Below are 18,709 nucleotides of genomic sequence, written 5' to 3'. Positions count from 1 at the left end.
GGCTGTCTTGGAACTCACTTTATAGACCATGCTGGCCTTGAACTCAGAGATTCTCCTGCTGCCTCCTGAGTACTTGGATGAAAAGCATGTGCCACCACAACCAGCCTAGACTAATAATTATTTTTTATTTTTTATTTTTATTAATTACAGTTTATTCACTTTGTATCCCCCTGTAGCTCCCTCCCTCCCCCCCTCCCAATCCCACCCTCCCTTCCCTTTCTCCACTCATGTCCCTCCCCAAGTCCACTGATGGGGGAGGTCTAGACTAATAATTTTTAAGGTTCTCAACTGAACAATTTCAGTGAAGCATATGGCTTCTGTCTTTTTAGAATTTAAGTAGAACTGTTTGGGGCAGGGGGGGAACCCAACCATTCTTTGATGATTTCCTCCTGCAGCCAGAAGGTACCATAGAAGCTGTTGGGGGAAAAAAAGACATTGACACCTCACCCTGCTCACAACTCTACAAACTACAACACCAAGCAAGTAACCAACTGCTCTCTGATAGGACCTGGTGTCTGCTCTACTAGAGGGAATTTAAACTGTAAACCTAGTCAGAAATCCATGACTAAGGATGTCTTAGGCTCTAGCAGTAAACTTAATACACTTCTTAAATTATCATGGGACTAATCTGCTGTCTAAATATTTATAGACAAATACATTCCCAGCCTTAATTGGAGAAGTTTCTCTTTGCAATGAGTGACAGTGAATTCAGAGATACATGGCTGCCGAAGGTGTTGAGAATACATGATGGTGAGTGCATGATCCTGAGCAGGACATTTATGACACACTTCTATGGCCCAGGAAAAATTGCAAAGGACAGGGTAGAAAGAATGTAAGATCTGGAAGACAGGGAGAAGAGCTATGAAATGTTTCCTGGGTATAACACAAGTGAAACAGTCATTTCACTATAGCTACGGATGCTTGCAATTGGCCTCCATAAGACTGGGCCTGTCAACTGTCAATCAGGGATCAGCAAGAGGTTCCCGAGGCCCTACCTCTCCCTGTTGAACTGTTAGTTACTGATAAATCCTGGGGGAAGGGAAGACATCTTCTTCAGTTATGTAATCACTGATGAACCCACTGGACATCAATGACTAGTTCCAAAGTATGGTCATACAACATTTGATTATAGTTTTATTTAAATATCAAAGCCAATATTGATCAAAAGTTTGGGTCAATCAAAATTATATTAAACTTGAACTAATTGTCCCCATATTATAAAGCAAAAAGGAAAAAGTATATTCCCTTTTAAATCTAAAGGAACATCCTATCTATCAAAGAAAAATAAAATAATGAAATTCAAAAATAATTATAAGAAGCCAAAACTGTTAGCTTCTAGGACAATGTCTATTGGCTGACATTTAAGATGTCTAAGGAGCCTGGGCTAGTGAAAGCCTTAGACTTAGTCTCCACTTCTGCATCTATCATGAATAGAGGGCCATGTGCTTCCCTTGAGCCCAAGGCAATGAAACCTGATAGAGGATGTCAGTTGGCTTCCCTAACACACACCGCGATCCTAAGACAGAACAATCTGAGTGACAAGCACAGCTAAGGTCCACAGAGGCTTCATGTCCCAGTGGCACAAATTCAGACTAACAATTATTTTGGAAAAACAGAACTATCGTGACCTTGCCGGGTATGTAAGCAGTTATTTGCCTTGTTTCTTTCCAGTATGACTTTGTTTTAAAAGATTACATAGTCTTTCTTGTTGCCTGGGTATCTTATTTTGACTGCAGTAGTCAAAAAAAAAGTCATTATCATGTTTCTTTCATAGCAAATTTTCCCACATCTTAAAGTGACTAACAAATGTTTCTATTTAAAACACACTGACAAAAATAAATAAATAAATAAATAAATAAATAAATAATAAATTCACTGAGAGATTTAGGAAGCACCATGTCAATATTACCATAAGGCCCTAATCATCAGAAACATCATAATACATTACTTACTGTTGCTGATTTCCTCTCTCCTTTAAGAAGCTTTCCAAGAATTTCGTAGCCATCAGTTGTGATATTTCCAGCTTCCTTGATGTCTTTTTCTATAATTTCATAGCAGTCAACATAGATCTTAACACTCTTTGAGGTCACTACAATATGGACCTAAAAAGATAATTAATTTACATTATGAAAGTTCTCTTAAAAAATAAGCTGACTTCTGTGTTTTTATATTAACTCTTTATTAATTATTTCTTTTCCTCTCATATAATATATCTCAACTGCAGTTTCCCTTTCCTCCTTTCCCCCAGATTCCTCTCCCCAAGATCTACTCCTATACATTGTTTCTTAAACATTTTCATCCTAAGCCAAGGGTCTCGGGTTAAAAATCCATGAACCCAGATTTTGAAGTCAGTAGTGGCACATGAAACTTTACTATCCCCTCGATGCCCTTCAGAGTCTATCACCCATGCACATGGGCATGATTTCAAGTTTCCCCACTTCGTACACTCCCTGAGAGGGTGCAGTGCATGGAAGAATTTTGTAAACTGTAAAAGAATTAAGCAGAGGTTAATAAACCACTAACATGTTTCACTCAATGCAAAATAGTTATAGGTATCTTCCACGGCTGCCAATTCTGATTCATTCACCTCCACCTCTTTGCTATATCCCTCACAGCTCCCTAACATGTAAGAGTCTGAACATCATCAATAGTCAAACCTGGAAATCAACAGAACTCAAGACTCATTTAAGGAAAGGAGTAGGGGTTGACTGTGCTGCGTCTGCTACTGAAGATGGGGAGCATTAGGTGATCTATTGGTACAGAAAATTAGTGAAGCATTTGCGCTGAAGCAAGGAAGAAAACAGTTGTGGGAAACCGTTGGCTTCACAGTTAGGCTTATGGATTGCACTACCTCAGCACAAGTCAGCAAGAGCTTGATGATCACTCTGAAACTTCTGACAGAAAGTTAAAAAGAACAAAAATACATTTAACTGCTCTGAAGCAGGTAGAGTAGAAAAAAAATTCTAAAGTTTTATTTTAAAACTAAATCTTTTTCCTACAAGGAGTCACCACCAAGACACTGGCTCATAACATCTATGATAAATAGGAATTACATGTTTTTATATAAAAGTCATTCATAGCTTGCTAAAAATAAAATTTAAACATCCGTGAGATTATCAACTAAGATTGAGCTCAAGAACATTGCATAAGCATTTCCGGGATAGTTAATATCTGACAAAAATTAAAACTTTTTATTGGTTCTTATGAACAACCACAGAAACAAATATTCACAAGGGTTATTGCAAAATCAAAACCATTTTAATTTATATCATTCAAAATACACGTTTCTTTCACTCTGAACCATAAATCAACACATCCTAAGAACACATTTTACTATAATTCATTCACTCATTTTACTACATTTTAAACTTATTCATAATTACAGTTCAGTGTGGGTCTATTAATCACTAGCCCAAGAATTCAGGATTGTGGTTTCCTGCATTGGGCCTGAAGAAGACTAAGCTTATAATCAGTCAAGAATGGATGGGGAGAATTCACAGGACCAGAGCTTATCTTGCTTAATAGTCACTGGCTACTAGTAGATTTGGGGGGAGGGCAGTCATTGTCTTCAGTGTATACTACAAGTGAGTCCCCAGGCCCCAGTGCCTACTTTGAAACTCATGGTCACATAGACACCTTGATTTAACTCAAGTGGTCTCAAGATAAAATACAAAGACAAGAGTATGAGAAAAAGATTTGTAGAGAGGAGGGGGACTGACAGGAGTTGGAGAGAGATAAATAAGAGTGAGGGTAACCCAAATGCATAATTATTCCAATTATGAAATTGTCAAAGAAGAAAACTCATGTCAGTTAGCCACTGTCCTTATGGATAATGGTGGTTCCCTAGTAATGGGAACAGGGACTGTCCCTGACATGAACTCAGTGGCTGGCTCTTTGATCACCTCCCCCTGACAGTGGTGCAGCCTTGCCAGGCCACAGAGAAAGACAATGCAGCCACTCCTGTTGAGACCTGATAAGCTAGGGTCAGATGGAAGGGGAGGAGGACCTACCCTATCAGTGGACTTGGAGAGGGGCATGGGTGGAGATGAGGGAGAGAGGGTGGGATTAGGAGGGAATAAGGGAGGAGGCTATAGCTGGGATGCAAAGTGAATAAACTGTAATTAATACAAAAAAATTTTTAAAGTTACATAATTGGAGGGGATTTACTGATGGCTCAATGGCTAAGCACACTTGTGCTTTTGCAAAGAACACGAGTTCCTGACAACCAAATGGTGGCTAACAGCCACCTGTAACTCTAGTTTGATAGGACTGAACACTCTCTTCTGGCCTCTTTGAGCACCATCCACTCATGCTGTACACATACACACAGGTAAACACTCTTGTGTATAAAATAAAAAAAGAATAGAAAAGAATAGAATAGAATAGAATAGAATAGAATAGAATAGAATAGAATAGAATAGAATAGAATAGAATAGAATAGAATAGAAGAATAGAAGAATAGAATGATGCTGGGGAGGAAAAAAGTGCAAAGGTTTAAAAAAAAAAAGTATGAAGAAAAGAAAGTTCCATAGTCTGGCCCAGCCAGCTCCAAACAAAGGCTGCTCAGACTTAATCAGGGAAGTTGGTCTTTAAAGTGAATGAAAGTGAAAGTAGGGGCCTGGTGACAGCACAAGATGCTGAGAACAAAGGCTGGTTGAGGCCTCCACCCTAAATAAGACCACTCCCTTAAGTCTCAGAAAACCCTGTGGAAGAAGAGGCCGGGGGGGGGGGGGGGGGGGGGGAGGGGATGTAAGCCTTAGAAGATAAAGAGAGGAACCATAAAATGCTATCTTCTAAACAGGTCATGGTCATGGCAATCCTGCACTTACAGCAGCTGGGCTTACTGGCGCTTGGCCCAAGCAAGTGAGGTCCTCCGAAATGTCAGCTATGGATTGGGAAGAAGATCACAGGACCCTGAGACTCTCTGTAGATCTACCGGCAACTGACAGATGCTGGGAGAAGGGGAAGACATACTGTCCAAGCATATACCTTCTGGTGAGCCCACCAGTCTCTTTGGTTAGCCCTAAACCCAGGCTCATAGAGATGGTCCAAGTTAAACTCTGATGAGCACTAAGCTAATCAAAACCTACTAAATATGGAAAAGAGATTCATAAAGCAGAAGTGCTGCCGGCAAGGAATAAAAGAGGGTTTGGGAATGTAACCAGAACATACATAAATGTATGAAATATAAAATTTAATATATGTATGCAATTGTCAAACAACAAAATTCATTGAGAGAAGACAAAAATAGAAGGAGGTAGAGAATTTGGGAAAACAGAGAGCCAGTGAGAAGAAAAAAATGAAAACTATGAACACTTCTCTAGGAAGACAAACAGTACAAGAAAGATAATGCCAAGAAAAATTTATCTTGATTTGCAAAAAATTAATTACTATCAGTACATATCTCTGAAAGTAGTGCTCTTTTGGCTTAAATAAAATGGAGGGTTCCATGAAAGTTGGAAACTTTAAAATAGCTACAAAATGATTACAAATTGTTTGAGAGATTAAATTCTTAGCATCTCCAATGACTATGAAAGAAAAATAAAATCATCCTTCTCAACATGCTACTCGATTGTAATTTTAATAGGCTTATTAATGAGCCAAGGCTGTTCCTAAGAACTCTGCCAGAATCAACATCTCCTACTGGATTGGGATGAGTCAAAGACAGTCACATCCCCAAACTACAATTTGCTTTCCCAAGGAAAAACTCATCTACTGCACTGTATCAAAATATGCAAAATTTTAAGCAATATTATAACACTTAGAGACTTATGTGTTTTCTCTAAGGCTATACCGTTGTTAATGTTGGCATCGTCATCATTGCTGCCTCCCAAACCCACAAGCAAGCCTTTTTAAAGCCAGATTAAGAAAGCCCTTCATCCTTATCAAGAATCTATTCTATTATGGATGGATAAGAGAGGGATGAACTGGGAGGATCAAACAGAAGGGAGGAAAAGGATATGGGAGGGAATCAGAGGAGAGACAGCTGAAACACAGGGCCATTTGAGGGCTCGTATGGAAACCTAACACAGTAGACACTTCCTGTAATATATACATATATGAAAGCTATCAAAATGAAATCACCAAATAACGGGGGAAACATCCCTCATCACCAAACAAAGCTTAGAGTGTTGGGAATGGGTTACATCTAATCAAATTGTTGGCCAAACGGGTTCCACGGGAACCCCCAAGCAACTGTTGTCATGAATATTGGTGATCTTCCACAAACTGACACTAAGCTGCTATTGCTGAAGGCAACACTGGCCTAACTGATTAAACATGTATCAAGCTGTTGCCTGCCTAGAGCCTTCACCTCTATGGACTAGTTTTCATAGTACTGAAGGTACTCTGTACGTTACCAGAGGAGAAAGAGTAAAAACCAACCCAGCTTCAAACCCTTTAATCTATGATAGTGACCTGCCTGCGAGATACATTGGTACAGTAGTGGCACAAAGCTTGTGGGAGTAAAAAACCAATAGCTGATTTGAGTTAAGGTCAACTCCATGAGATGAAACTCATACCCAACACTGCTTGGGTGACCAAGAACCTGAGGCTAGATAGGCCAGGGACGCAAAGGAAAACTACTGTTCTGCTCAGGGAATGTAGCAATAAAATGACTCCTAAGAACATTCAACTCCACTAGTAGATCTGTGCCTTGCTCAGCCATCACAGAGAAGCTTCCTCCTACAGCAGATGGGAACAAATACAGAGACACAAAGCCGGACATTTATGTAGAAAGTGAGAGCTCTTATAGCACTTGGCCTTAAATGGGATGTCTCCATAAAATCATTCCCATTAGGGCCCAGGGAACTCTGTGGAAAGGGAGGCAGAAGAGTGTTAGAGCCAGCGGGAATAGGGGACAGCAAAATATCAAGGTCTTCAAGACACAGTGGGGCTGGCACACGTATGAACTCACAAATACTGTGGCAGCATGTCCACAGCCTGTATGGTTTTGCACCAGATGAGATCATAGGGCTGAAAGGAAAAGTGAGCAGACACAACTGTCTCTAAAGCAGAAGCTGTCTCCAATTGACAATCACAAGCAAAGGAAACTTAGTTTTTTTCCAAGAGTCTTGCTAGGAAACAAACCAGTCTGAAGGGTAGGCCCATGCTAAGCCCTAGATGGCCAACAGAAAACAAACTCAGCAGTACTTTTGGAGGTTCTTTGTCTCATTATGTTAATTAATGGGAGCTTTTTTCACTGTCTTATGGGCCCTTTATGTATAGCTTGTGTCTTCTGGTTTGATGCTTTTACGGGATCCCTGAATGTGTGTATGTCTGCATCTATATGCATCTCTTGCGTTTTTTTTTTTTCCTTTGGTTCTTTTTCTTTTTTTGATGTTTTGTCACATTAATATTTGTTTCTTCTTAACCTTATTTTATTTTTCTTATCATCTCTTAGATGCCTGTCTTTTTTTTTGTTTTGTTTTGTTTTTTTTCTAATGAGAGATAGAAAAGGTGTTGATCCAGATGGGAGAGGAGGTAGGGAAGAACTGAGAGGATTAGGAGGAGGGGAAATTGTAATCAGAATACAGTGTATCGGAAAAGTCTATTTTCAATAAAAGAAAAAAGAAATTCTCAAAGAACTAATAGTATTTTCCATACAGGGGGAAACAAGAATCTAACTCATGTATTAGAAAATGTAAGGGGAAAAAACTGAGCATGCTCAAGAGCATGAAGCAAGAAGAGGCTGCTCTGACCTACCAGAGCAAAGGAAAGCGCTTCTGTTTCCCTTGGGGATCAGAACGAACTAGACATGTTTTTGTGGCTTGTCTTTTGCATGTCATGCACAGGAAAATTTTAGCTGATCAGTATAATAATTTCTATTCTTATCAGCACAATCCAAACCAGAATTAAAAATGTATTTCTACCTAGATTGTTGTTTTCATTTCTAATACAGTCAATGTCATTACTGTCCTGTGTCACTTGAGTGTTCTTCAAAAACTCAGGATCTCTAAGAATAAACAATCTCAAGTATATCTTAGAACTTTGGTGTGATAATTTAGAAAGCTCTGTATTAAGAGAATGGTGTTTTTTAGACTGTGTGTTCATTTAATAATCTATTACAAATTTACCTTAATTATTTTAACAGTTATTGTTAATTTTGGACTTAAAATGTTTATTCTACAGTGTGCTTACATGTTTGTGACTTTTTAATAGGCAACTAGGTACAAAAAGGTATCTTCTCTGGCCTCTGAAAGACTCTAATGATCGAGGTATCAAAGCAGCAGCTGAGATTCATAGCCAAACTTTGGGCATAGGGCAGGCAATCTTAAGAAAGAAGGGGGAGATAGAAAGACTTGGAGGAGACAGGAGTTCCAAAAGGAGACCAACAGAGCTATAAAAACTGAGCCCTGGAGGCCCTGAAGAGAATGATACTACAACCAAAGACCATGCATGGAGAGGACCTAAAACCAAGCCTCAGATGAAGCAAGGTGTAGCCTTGCCAGGCCACAGAGGAAGACAGTGTTACCAGTCCTGATGAGGCCTGATACGAAGGGTCAAATAGAAGGGGAGGAGACCTCCTCTATCCCTGGACTGGGGGTGGGGGGCATAGAAGAGGAGGGTTGAATTGGGAGGAGAGGAGGGAAGGGGCCTCAGCTGGGATGAAATTTGAATAAATTGTAGTAAATTATAATAATGAAAAAAATTTAAAAGAAAGTGTCTGCTCTCTATAAAATTATAACATGACCTATTAAAACATACTCCACTTAATTATTAAGATCCTCAAAATAAATGACAGAAATGTTTACAATAAAATGGTAAGTAGACCGCTAGAGAGGTATGTTAATGGTTAAGAGCACCGCTGCTCCTCCAGAGAACTTGAATTTAGTTCTCAGCTCCCAGGTCAGGCAGCACACAGCTGCAGGTAACTCCTGCTCCAGGGGGCTCCAACACCTTCTTCTGAGCTCCAAGTTCAGCCTTACATACATGGCATATGCTCACATCATCAAACAAACATACACATAAATAGCAACATATCTTAAATCAGAAAAATGGTAAGCAGAAAAACAGGTGAGCTTCATTTATATATATATATATATATATATATATATATATATATATATATATGATTCAGACTTTGAAAGATACCAGTGAAATACATCAAAACGTTAATGGCACTTATTGTTTTATTTAAATTTTGTCTTTTGAATTAATCAAATTATTTAAAATAAAAGTTTATTTGTAAAAGACATAGCTAGAATTCTAATTTAGCAGAACGTTAAATGAAATAAGGTAATTATGTTTTGGTTTTTAACTCATACTCATATTCTAAAAATAAGACGCAGATAATCTTACATTTTTACCTTATGAAAACTTCCATAAAATAATGTCTTCACTTCCTCTGTGTCAAATGTAACCGTTTGGACCTCGCCTCTTGTATCCTTATTAAAGAAAGATAGTGTCTTGCTAGAAGCTGCAATCAAGATAAGATGGTTGTTAGATTACATTCATGGTGTGTGCTTCTTATTCAAAGTACACAAATAGTTCTTGCTGGAGAAACTGCAATAAAAAAAAAATGTTCACTATCTGCCAGGGAAGACGTGCCCACTTGTACAATAACAGCACAATTACGTTGGTGTAACCAACCACTTTCTGGTTGACTCTGAGACCAACTCCATGAGAGGGATTTCAGGCCTGCAACTGTATACCTGGTAAGAATCCCACAGCTGAGGAAGTCATTGGCCAGAATCAGAGGGGAATCTATTTCTATTCCTTGATAAATGAACAGGCTGTCAGACTACCTTCTGAATATTCATGTTCATAAGAATATTTAATGCGGCTTTCTGTCTTTATCAGACAGCTTCATACTTCTGCAGACAGAGGTTAATGTTGAGACTCATAACTAGTTAAAGTGCCAAGAATAAGTGATGGTAGAGTGCTCAGCCCTAACGAAACCATCTATATCATGTCTTCCAAGACTCAGGGAACACCGAAGAACAGGGGACAAAAACAATGTAAGAACAAGAGGACAGAAAAATCTGCTACAAAAACAAACAAATGGCTTCTAAGCATGGCGTGCCCATTGTACTCATGAGCTCATGTCAGTTGTGGATACCCTCACAGTGCCTGTACAAGACTGGGTCCATTAACACCTCATCATGGATAGAGGAGGGCTCATGAGGCCCTCCCTACCTCTCCATGAACAACTACTGCCAATTAATGGTCGCTTGGGAACAGGGTGTAGTTCCCTTCAGTGGGGTAGCCACTGAAAACTTGCCCAAATTCCAGTAACTTCCCACCCATGCTCATCTATATAATCCCAGTCAAACTGAGTGCTTCACCAACAAGACAAAAGACTAAGGGGGAGAGGGTTTGTGGGAAGAATGATTTCAGCAGAGAAGAAAAGGGAGATGAGAGGGGATAATGGAGATGAAAAGAACTAAGATTCACTATATACTCCAAAATTGTCAAAGAAAAGTTAAATTTTAAAAATAAATAAATGAGAAAAATGAAATAGAATCGTTTCAGTCCTGATAAGATGCAATCTGAATATTTGCTGTCATGTTATTTGAATGAGCGTAAACATAAAATATATACCAAGTCAATAAATATATCTGTACAAACACATATATATATTCATAACATTTCTAAAGAGGAAAGAAAAAACATTTACAAAAATTTACTTATGCCTTAACATAGGATAAAGTCCCTTACGATCTGCAATAACTCCAACTTGTGGTCTGTAATCTCTGTCTGTAATTTGCCAAATTGCAAAAGGATCACTAGGAGTTTCTGGAAGAAGTCTAAACAATAGTATGATTGTGTATGAAGGAGGGAGTCCATTTGGATGAAGTTCTCTGTTGGATAAAACAAAATAAAGAAAGAAATGAATGAAGGAATGAATGAATGAATGCATGAATGAGGTCAATCATCTGAAAAAGACTCAAATTTTTTACACCAGAATTTCATTATAGATAGTATTAAAACCTAATTATAGTCATCAGCTCTGATAGCAGCTCTGATAACAGAACCCTGTGAAAAGCATCAAAGGAACAAATACTAATAGATTACTTATAATTTGATCAAGTGGCAAAAGTTTGTAAAATTACCCAATAGTCTTTATCTTCCTGGCCATAGCTAATTTTTGTCTAGACACATGGAAGTACTCATTTTAAGGCAACCCACACTATAGCTGTAGATAGAATGTACAGATAGCAAGGGTCTTACCAAATACACTTAGTTTCTAGTGGCAGGGATATGAAAATGTCAATAAAATGGCTTAATGTTTTCACATCTCTCTTGTCCTCACAATTGTTCCTACACCTCTCAGATCTTCCCTCAAAGTCAAGTAGAGCACCTCAATAAACTTACATACTCCCCAAACTAGGATCAATTGTAAATGTTTAGGCCATGTACACATGTACACAATTAGCAATCAAACAAGGATGTGATTCGGCCAAAAATGAGTTTTGGCTTTAAAGGCATGAGACAAAAATTTCTTTTCCATCTCTTGTGTCCTTCTAGCATTGAGTAAACCATTGTTCTGGGATGCTGTTTGAAAGATAATTAAGGCTTTTTTGATGGACATTATGTAACCCTTTCTCCCTGGAGTCAGGACAAAGGCCTAGAGGGCAACTCCTGGGATAAAGGAGCTATCTCTCTGCACGCTGTGACAGAGGGCACAGGATGTCTCTGGATGCTCCATATCCTGACGCCATATCACTAACCTGCTCAGTGTGGTGCACTCTTTCTCCCGGACATGAGCTCTGAGAAAGCTAACATGATGCCTTTTGTGTATTTAAGAGCTATCTTTTAAACTGTTTCAAGTTTTTAAAAAATATTGGGTTTTTTTCCTATATCATTCCCATCTCTCTCATTTAGCCCATTTTCTCCCTCCTTAGTAAAACCACAAAAATCTAATTATACTTATTCTTCTTTCCTTCCAGTCAAAACTTGTGACTTCTGTAAAGACAGCAGGCTACCATCATTTAAAATCATAAATGAAGTGACCAAAAAAAAAATTAAACTGAGTAATACTGTCCACTGGAAAACTTAGCATATTAAACCATTGTAACTAAACATAAAAGACTTAGGAATTTATAACAGCTCAAACCATGATATGTGCTCCTCCTTAAAACAAATTAGCTTTGGTTTCAGAATTAGGTTTCCATTGGCTTTCCCAATGCATTTCAAATTTCAGACCTTATTTTCTGACCCTCTCATAACTTTCTGAAAGTTTTGTTTCTTCTTGTCCTTCCTCCCCAAGAGGTGCCAAACATATTTTTTACATTAAAAAAAAGCTTTTCATTTAAATGAATAAGAGATATTGATTTCTGTTATCATACCCAGGTGCAAACTTTCACGAAATAAAATACATGTAGAGCTCCCCAACAGATTTCTAGAGTGTCTGCCAACAAAAACTGCCCACAGCTTGTGTGATTATGGGCATAATCAGACAGCATGACTATTGTAGCCCTTTTCTAAGGTCTGGAACACAAGATAGGACATCTCATTTCTCTTTTATTCCACTCAGTTCTTCTTCACCACGGGAGAAAAAAAAACTGCCTTTCTGTTTTAACAGCCTCCCTTAGAAGAAGGGAGTAAGTGAAAACTCTAGCCTTCAACTCAAAAGTGTGTTATCCATCATGCTGTTGCCAGACTAACAGGCTTGGGTCTGGGAATAACAAAGCTTGGGCACTAGTTTCCTGTGTACAAGCAGCTACATAACCTTAGGAAGATGATTAAGCTGTGTTTAAGAAAGCAAACCAGGTTATCCGTAGTCTTCTGGCAATTCTTAAGTTTCAAGAATCTAAGGAATCAGCAGAAAGTTCAAGAACCTCTTGTCCACTCTAAGAAAAGGGGTGCCCGCCCTCCTCCATTTTCACACTTACGCTGTGGGCTGATTGATAAAGGCATTCTTCTGAAGCCTGTAGGCTGAATAGCTAGGGAAAGACCCTGATTCCAAAGAGACTCCTTGGACAGAAGCAAAATTCTTTTCTGTCAGGTTGTAAGCTTCAAGCATCTTAAAGCCTTGACATCAAAGAAGAAAACATTGAGTGAGTACATTACAGTTATGTTATTGTGAATATCTTGAAATCAGGTAGCCGAAGGATACACACATTCTTACCTGGTGAGGTGTAGCCATCCAGATAGATGAGAGGACAACCTGAAACATGCAATGTTCTTTCAGTATGAGTCATCAACATGACTTAAATATAGATGCACATAAAGTAGCAATGCATACTTTCAAAGCGTTTCTTTAATATACTATTCACTTGTTGGAAATATTACACACATAAGTATGTCCCTACTTAGGATTAGTGCTGTAAAGTAATCATATAATTGTCTCCATCACCTAATACCACAAGAACTGCTGCTCATGGCTGAGAGGGAATATTTAATCTACCTTTAGCATCTGTAGCTCGAAACTGAATTTGAAATCTTAACATTTAAAAAACAAAACAAAAAAATTCTAAGCCTGGACTAAGGACCCAGCTCAGTGGTTAAGCACTGGCCTACTGTATGCCAGATCCTAGGTTCAATTCATAGCACTAAAGGAAAAGAAAATCAAATAAATAAAAGGCAAAGGCCAGCTATCTCATTTTTCTCTTGGAGCACAAGCCAGTAAGAGACTATTTGATTGTAAATAGGAAACCCCCTTACTGAAATTCTTTTACGTATACGATTCAAAGTTGAAGAGTAACATACCCAAATGTCATAGACATCAGGCGGGTGGAAAAGGGAGATATTAAAATGATTTCTTCCCATGTGGGGGGTGGGGTGGGATTACATCTTTAAAGCTAAAAATGGACTTCTGGCAAGCACCCATTTAGACTGATCTCAAAAGAGCAATGATTCATCCGTTCCGAGTGATTTCCCAGAATCTACTTATGTTCTGGGCTTGATCCCACACAGTATGGATAACTGCCTATAAGCACTCCTTTCTCAAATGATGTCGTGGCTTTGCACCGACCATGACTTACTTGAAGTGGCAGTTTCACAAACAAATGTGATAAGATTGTCCTCGATCTTCTCAAAAGATTCGAAGTCATCCACAATGAACACATGCCTCTCGCTGGGCTTGCTGGCAATGTTGGCGAGCTCGTTGTAGTCCACATCAGCCACACCAACGACGAACACGCTAAACCCTGCAAAGTTCCAGTGACAGGGGAATCACACAGCCTCTTTCCAACCTTCGTTATCTGAGCAGCCCAAAAGGAAAGTGTCAAAACCATTGTTCTATTTTCTCAGCCTGGGCAGCACGACCTTTTATTTGACACAGACTCCCTCTAAGAGAAGAATGGGTACTATTTTAATGAATACATACACCTCTTCGCTGTCATTCTGTTTCCTGGCTTATGAAATTCAGTTCATTGGGTCCTTTCAAATGACCCCCCCAAACAATTAAAATGTGGAAGCACTGGGCAGTACCCATTGTCTTCCACGGCTCCACAATTTAAACACAAAAGTACAGGAGCTCTGTTGATCCCATTAACTACTCAAACCTGTTACTCCCAAATGCAGAATGTGGGCAGTTTTAAATCTGAATTCTTGAAACTGATTGTTTTTTTATCACCAAACTTGGGCTCAAGTACTCTAACTGCTTTTAAAATACATACTACAGCACTTACTGAAAGCAAACATTCTACCATTTAAATAAATATAAGTAGTTTTTACATACTACTTGACATAATTTGACATCCTAAGAAACAGGCTGTGTAAGGACAGAGACATTTACAGACAACAGCATTCAAATTTCCAACTTTTTCTGAATGGCTGAATAAAATTCCTTGTGTATGTGTGTCACATTTTCAACGTCAGCCCATGTTTTATTAAGTGGGGACACCAAGGCTCTGAATGAGAAATGCTACATGGTCTCTCAAAAGCAGACCCTACCTTCTAATTGGTGTACACGTGTTCTCATGTGGCCTAAGTGTAAATAGATGCCAACAACTTAGAAAAGAGCCCATGAGAAGAGAAAAATAAGCTTTACCAGGAGACCTGGAGGGAGTAACAGAACACGCAATATGAAAGTAGATGGAGGAATACCCAGAGAGAAGGATACAATCATGGATAAAGGTGCAAGGAGATGGCAGAGAGGAGCAGATTGAAGAGAAGCACCCAAAATTAAACAGGTGTGAAAACTCCATGAGGAAAACTATTATTTTATACAATAATTTAAAGTTACAGACAAAAGCCAACGGAATGACTTCACACTAAGCGTGACTTACAGTTTCAGCCAAATAGTTACATACGGCTGATGTTCCACGTAACCAAGTCATCTACTGCTGAATACAGCAGATCACACACAGAACAAGCTATGTTCTAAAATATACGCACCTGAGGCCCTGCTTGAGGCAATGGTGGGAGAGACAATGTTAATACAAACCCCAGAAAGCCCTGCGTTCATCTCTAATGAGCCTGAACGATAAACCAACAGAGCCGTGTTACCAAGGGGCTCGTAGGATGTCTGTCTGGCAAAATCAGCCCCTGGGCCATCTCCCTGAGACTGCCATACTCTTATTTGCAGTGTGCCTATTTACAGTCTTCACTCAGTCTGCATCTGCAATGTCGAGCCGTGGCAGAAGGAATCCTGTCGCTTTCCTTGCATGGGAATTGGTAAAGCTTTGTATAGGATTATACCACTTCCATAGCTTTCCATAGCCCTCAAATATCTATGGGGATATTCCGTTGACAGCCCCTAATCACATCTCCCGCAAAGAGTACGTGTCATTTTTCATGAACCACCAATCTAGTCCATAACTGAATAGAAACTAACATTATAATTATAAGGTACACAGTGAAGCAAAATAAAGTAAAAATCGGCAGCTTGGGTCTTTTTTTTTTTTTTTATCACTCTTGCACACTTCAAGCATCGAGAAGCCCACTCCTGTGCTTACCTGACTGCTGGATGACAAATGCCGCCTTCTTCACCTCGTCCTGTGACCGGCCATCTGTTACCACAACCAGAACCTTCGGAACATTCTTTCTCATGCCGCTCTCCCAGGTCAAGACCTTCTCCTTGATGAACGTGAGAGCCTTGCCTGCAGGGTGTGGTATGAGCACTTCAATGAGAACTATTCCCTGACCATGCCCATGTGACCATTACAGTGAGGTGAGAGCTGCCCGCCCACCACCCTGCCCATCCTTGGTAGAGGCAGAGGTGGCCCGCACCGTTGCTGGGGCACCGTACCTGTTCTTGTGTTTCCTCCTCTGTACCGAATGTTCTGGAGAGCTCCCAGAGCTAGAGCCTTATCGTTGTATGTGTTCAGCTTGAACTCAGACTTTACCTCATCACTGTACTGCACAAAAGAAACCTGAAAGAAAGTAAGTTTAGAGGCACATGTCAGATATCCAGATTGATCTCAGTCTTCCAGTGGTTCCTCCAGCAGCAGAGTGGGGAGTTTGGGGTCTTGGACTTAACGAGATATTTTAAACTCTAAATACCTAATACAGTAACTGTGACTGATATCGTTACATTCTCTAATTTCCGATCTCTGATGAAACTGTCGTCATTTAAATTAACACCGAATGTATCCACATGTTCTTTTCTCCAAAATATAGAAAGAGGTGGGTCAACCAGTGTAATGGTAAGGTCCCAGTGTCAGAAACTAGAGCAAAATCATTCTGACTCATGGACGGTTAACTGCCAGCTACCGGCTCCTTCTTGTGGAGATCGTTCATCCTTCGTTGTAAATAAAAATGTCACAAGGGAATACAAATTGGAAAGGAAGAAGTCAAAGTATCACTATTCACAGAAGATATGATAGTATACATGAGCGACCCCAAAAATTCTAGCAGAGAACTCCTTCAGCTGATAAACACCTTCAGCAAAGTGGCTGGATACAAAATTAACTCAAAAAAATCAGTAGCCTCCTGTATACAAAAGACAAAAGGGCTGAGAAAGAAATTAGAGAAACAATACCCTTTACATTAGCCACAAATCACGTAAAATACCTTGGTGTGACTCTAACCAAGCAAGTGAAAGACCTGTTTGAAAAAAACTTCAAGTCTCTGAAGAAAAGAAATTGAAGAAGATATAAGAATATTGAAAGATCTCCCATGCTCATAGATTGGTAGGATTAACACAGTGAAAATGGCCAACTACCAAAAGCAACCTACAGATTCACTGCAATTCCCATCAAAATACCAACACAATTCTTTACAGAACATGAAGGAACAATTTTCAATTTCATATGGAAAAACAAAATATCCAGAATTGCTAAAACACTCCAGTACAATCACAGATCTTCTGGAGGTATCTCAATACCTGATCTCAAGCTGTACTATAGAGCAACAGTAATAAAAACTGCATGATGCTAGCATAGAAACAGAATAGTTGATCAATGAAATCAAATAGAAGATCCAGAAATAAACCCACACACCTAAAGATACTTGATTTTTGACGAAGAAGCCAAAACTACACAATGGAAAAAAGATAGCATCTTCAACAAATACTGCTAGTCTAACTGGATGGCTAAATGTAGAAAAATACAAATAGAGCCACAAAACTAAAAGTCTAAGTGGATCAAAAACTTCAATATAAAACCAGACACACTAAACCTGTTAGAAGAAAAAGTGGGGAAGAGCCTTAAACTCATTGGCATAGGAAACAATTTCCTGAACAGAACACCAACAGCACAGGCACTAAGATCAACAATCAATAAATGGGACCTCATGAAACTGAAAAGCTTCTGTAAAGCAAAGGACACTGTCATCAGAACAAAATGACTGCCTACAGATTGGGAAGGGATCTTCACCAACCCTATATCTGACAGAGGGCTAATATCCAGAATATATAGAAAAATCAAGAAGTTAAAAAGCAACAAATCAAGTAATCCAATTAAAAATGGGGTACAGAACTAAACAGAAAATTCTCAATAGAGGAATATCAAATGACAGAGAAACACTTAAATGTTCTAGGTCCTTAGTTATCAAGGAAATACAAATCAAAATGACTCTGAGATTTCACCTTACACCCATCAGAAATGCTAAGATCAAAAACTCAAGTGCCTATACATGCTGGAGAGGATGTGGAGAAAGGAGAACCCTCCTCCATTACTGGTGGGAGAGCAAACTTGTACAACCACTTTGGAAATCAATCTGGAGCTTTCTCAGACAATTAGGAATAGTGCCACCTCAAGATCCAGCTATATCACTCCTAGGCATATACCTAAAAGATGTTCAAGTACACAACAAAGACATTTGCTCAACCATGTTCATATCAGCTCTATTTGTAAAAGCCAGAAGCTGGAAACAACCTAGACATCCCTCAACTGAGAAATGGATACAGTAATTGTGTACATTTACACAATGAAATAATACTCAGCTATTAAAACAAGGAAATCATGACATTTGCAGACAAATAATGGGAACTTAAAAAAAAGATCATCCTGAGTGAGGTAACCCAGAAGCATAAAAACATACATGATATACACTCACTCATAAGTGGATATTAGCCACAAAATATAGGATAAACATACTAAAATCTAAGCTAAACAACAAGGAAGACCCTAAGGAGCATGCTCAGTCCTCATTCAGAAGGACAAACGCAATAGACATCAGAAGCAGGAGAAGACAGAGAACAGAACAGAAGCCTACCACAGATGGCCTCTGAAAGACTCTACTAATCAAGGTATTAAAGCAGAGGTCTGAGACTCATAGCCAAACTTTGGGCAGAGAGCAGGGAATCTTATGAAAGAAGGGGGTATAGAAAGACCTGGAGGGGACAGGAGCTCCTTTTAAGGAGACCAACAGAGTCAAG

At 39.1% G+C, this 18,709-nt stretch overlaps 1 protein-coding gene across 5 annotated transcripts in view; it reads right to left on the bottom strand.

The window, feature by feature from the left end:
- The window catches only part of Col12a1 (collagen type XII alpha 1 chain), a 114,918-nt gene that overhangs the window by 19,273 nt on the left and 76,936 nt on the right, over window positions 1-18,709 (bottom strand). For all 5 annotated transcript variants that reach the window (XM_060384709.1, XM_060384712.1, XM_060384710.1 and 2 more), the window contains 8 exons: window positions 16,139-16,262; window positions 15,846-15,989; window positions 13,929-14,093; window positions 13,073-13,111; window positions 12,837-12,975; window positions 10,660-10,802; window positions 9,309-9,418; window positions 1,953-2,102 (listed from right to left, as the gene is read on the bottom strand). In XM_060384709.1, coding sequence (XP_060240692.1) covers window positions 1,953-2,102; window positions 9,309-9,418; window positions 10,660-10,802; window positions 12,837-12,975; window positions 13,073-13,111; window positions 13,929-14,093; window positions 15,846-15,989; window positions 16,139-16,262 — 1,014 coding nt within the window. The remainder of the gene's footprint in view (window positions 1-1,952; window positions 2,103-9,308; window positions 9,419-10,659; window positions 10,803-12,836; window positions 12,976-13,072; window positions 13,112-13,928; window positions 14,094-15,845; window positions 15,990-16,138; window positions 16,263-18,709) is intronic.

This window comes from Meriones unguiculatus, chromosome 6 (genome assembly GCF_030254825.1).
Source record: "Meriones unguiculatus strain TT.TT164.6M chromosome 6, Bangor_MerUng_6.1, whole genome shotgun sequence".
NCBI classification, from domain to species: domain Eukaryota; kingdom Metazoa; phylum Chordata; class Mammalia; order Rodentia; family Muridae; genus Meriones; species Meriones unguiculatus.
The sequence above is the reverse complement of the archived record's forward strand: the minus strand, read 5'-3'. Positions and strand labels throughout refer to the sequence as shown.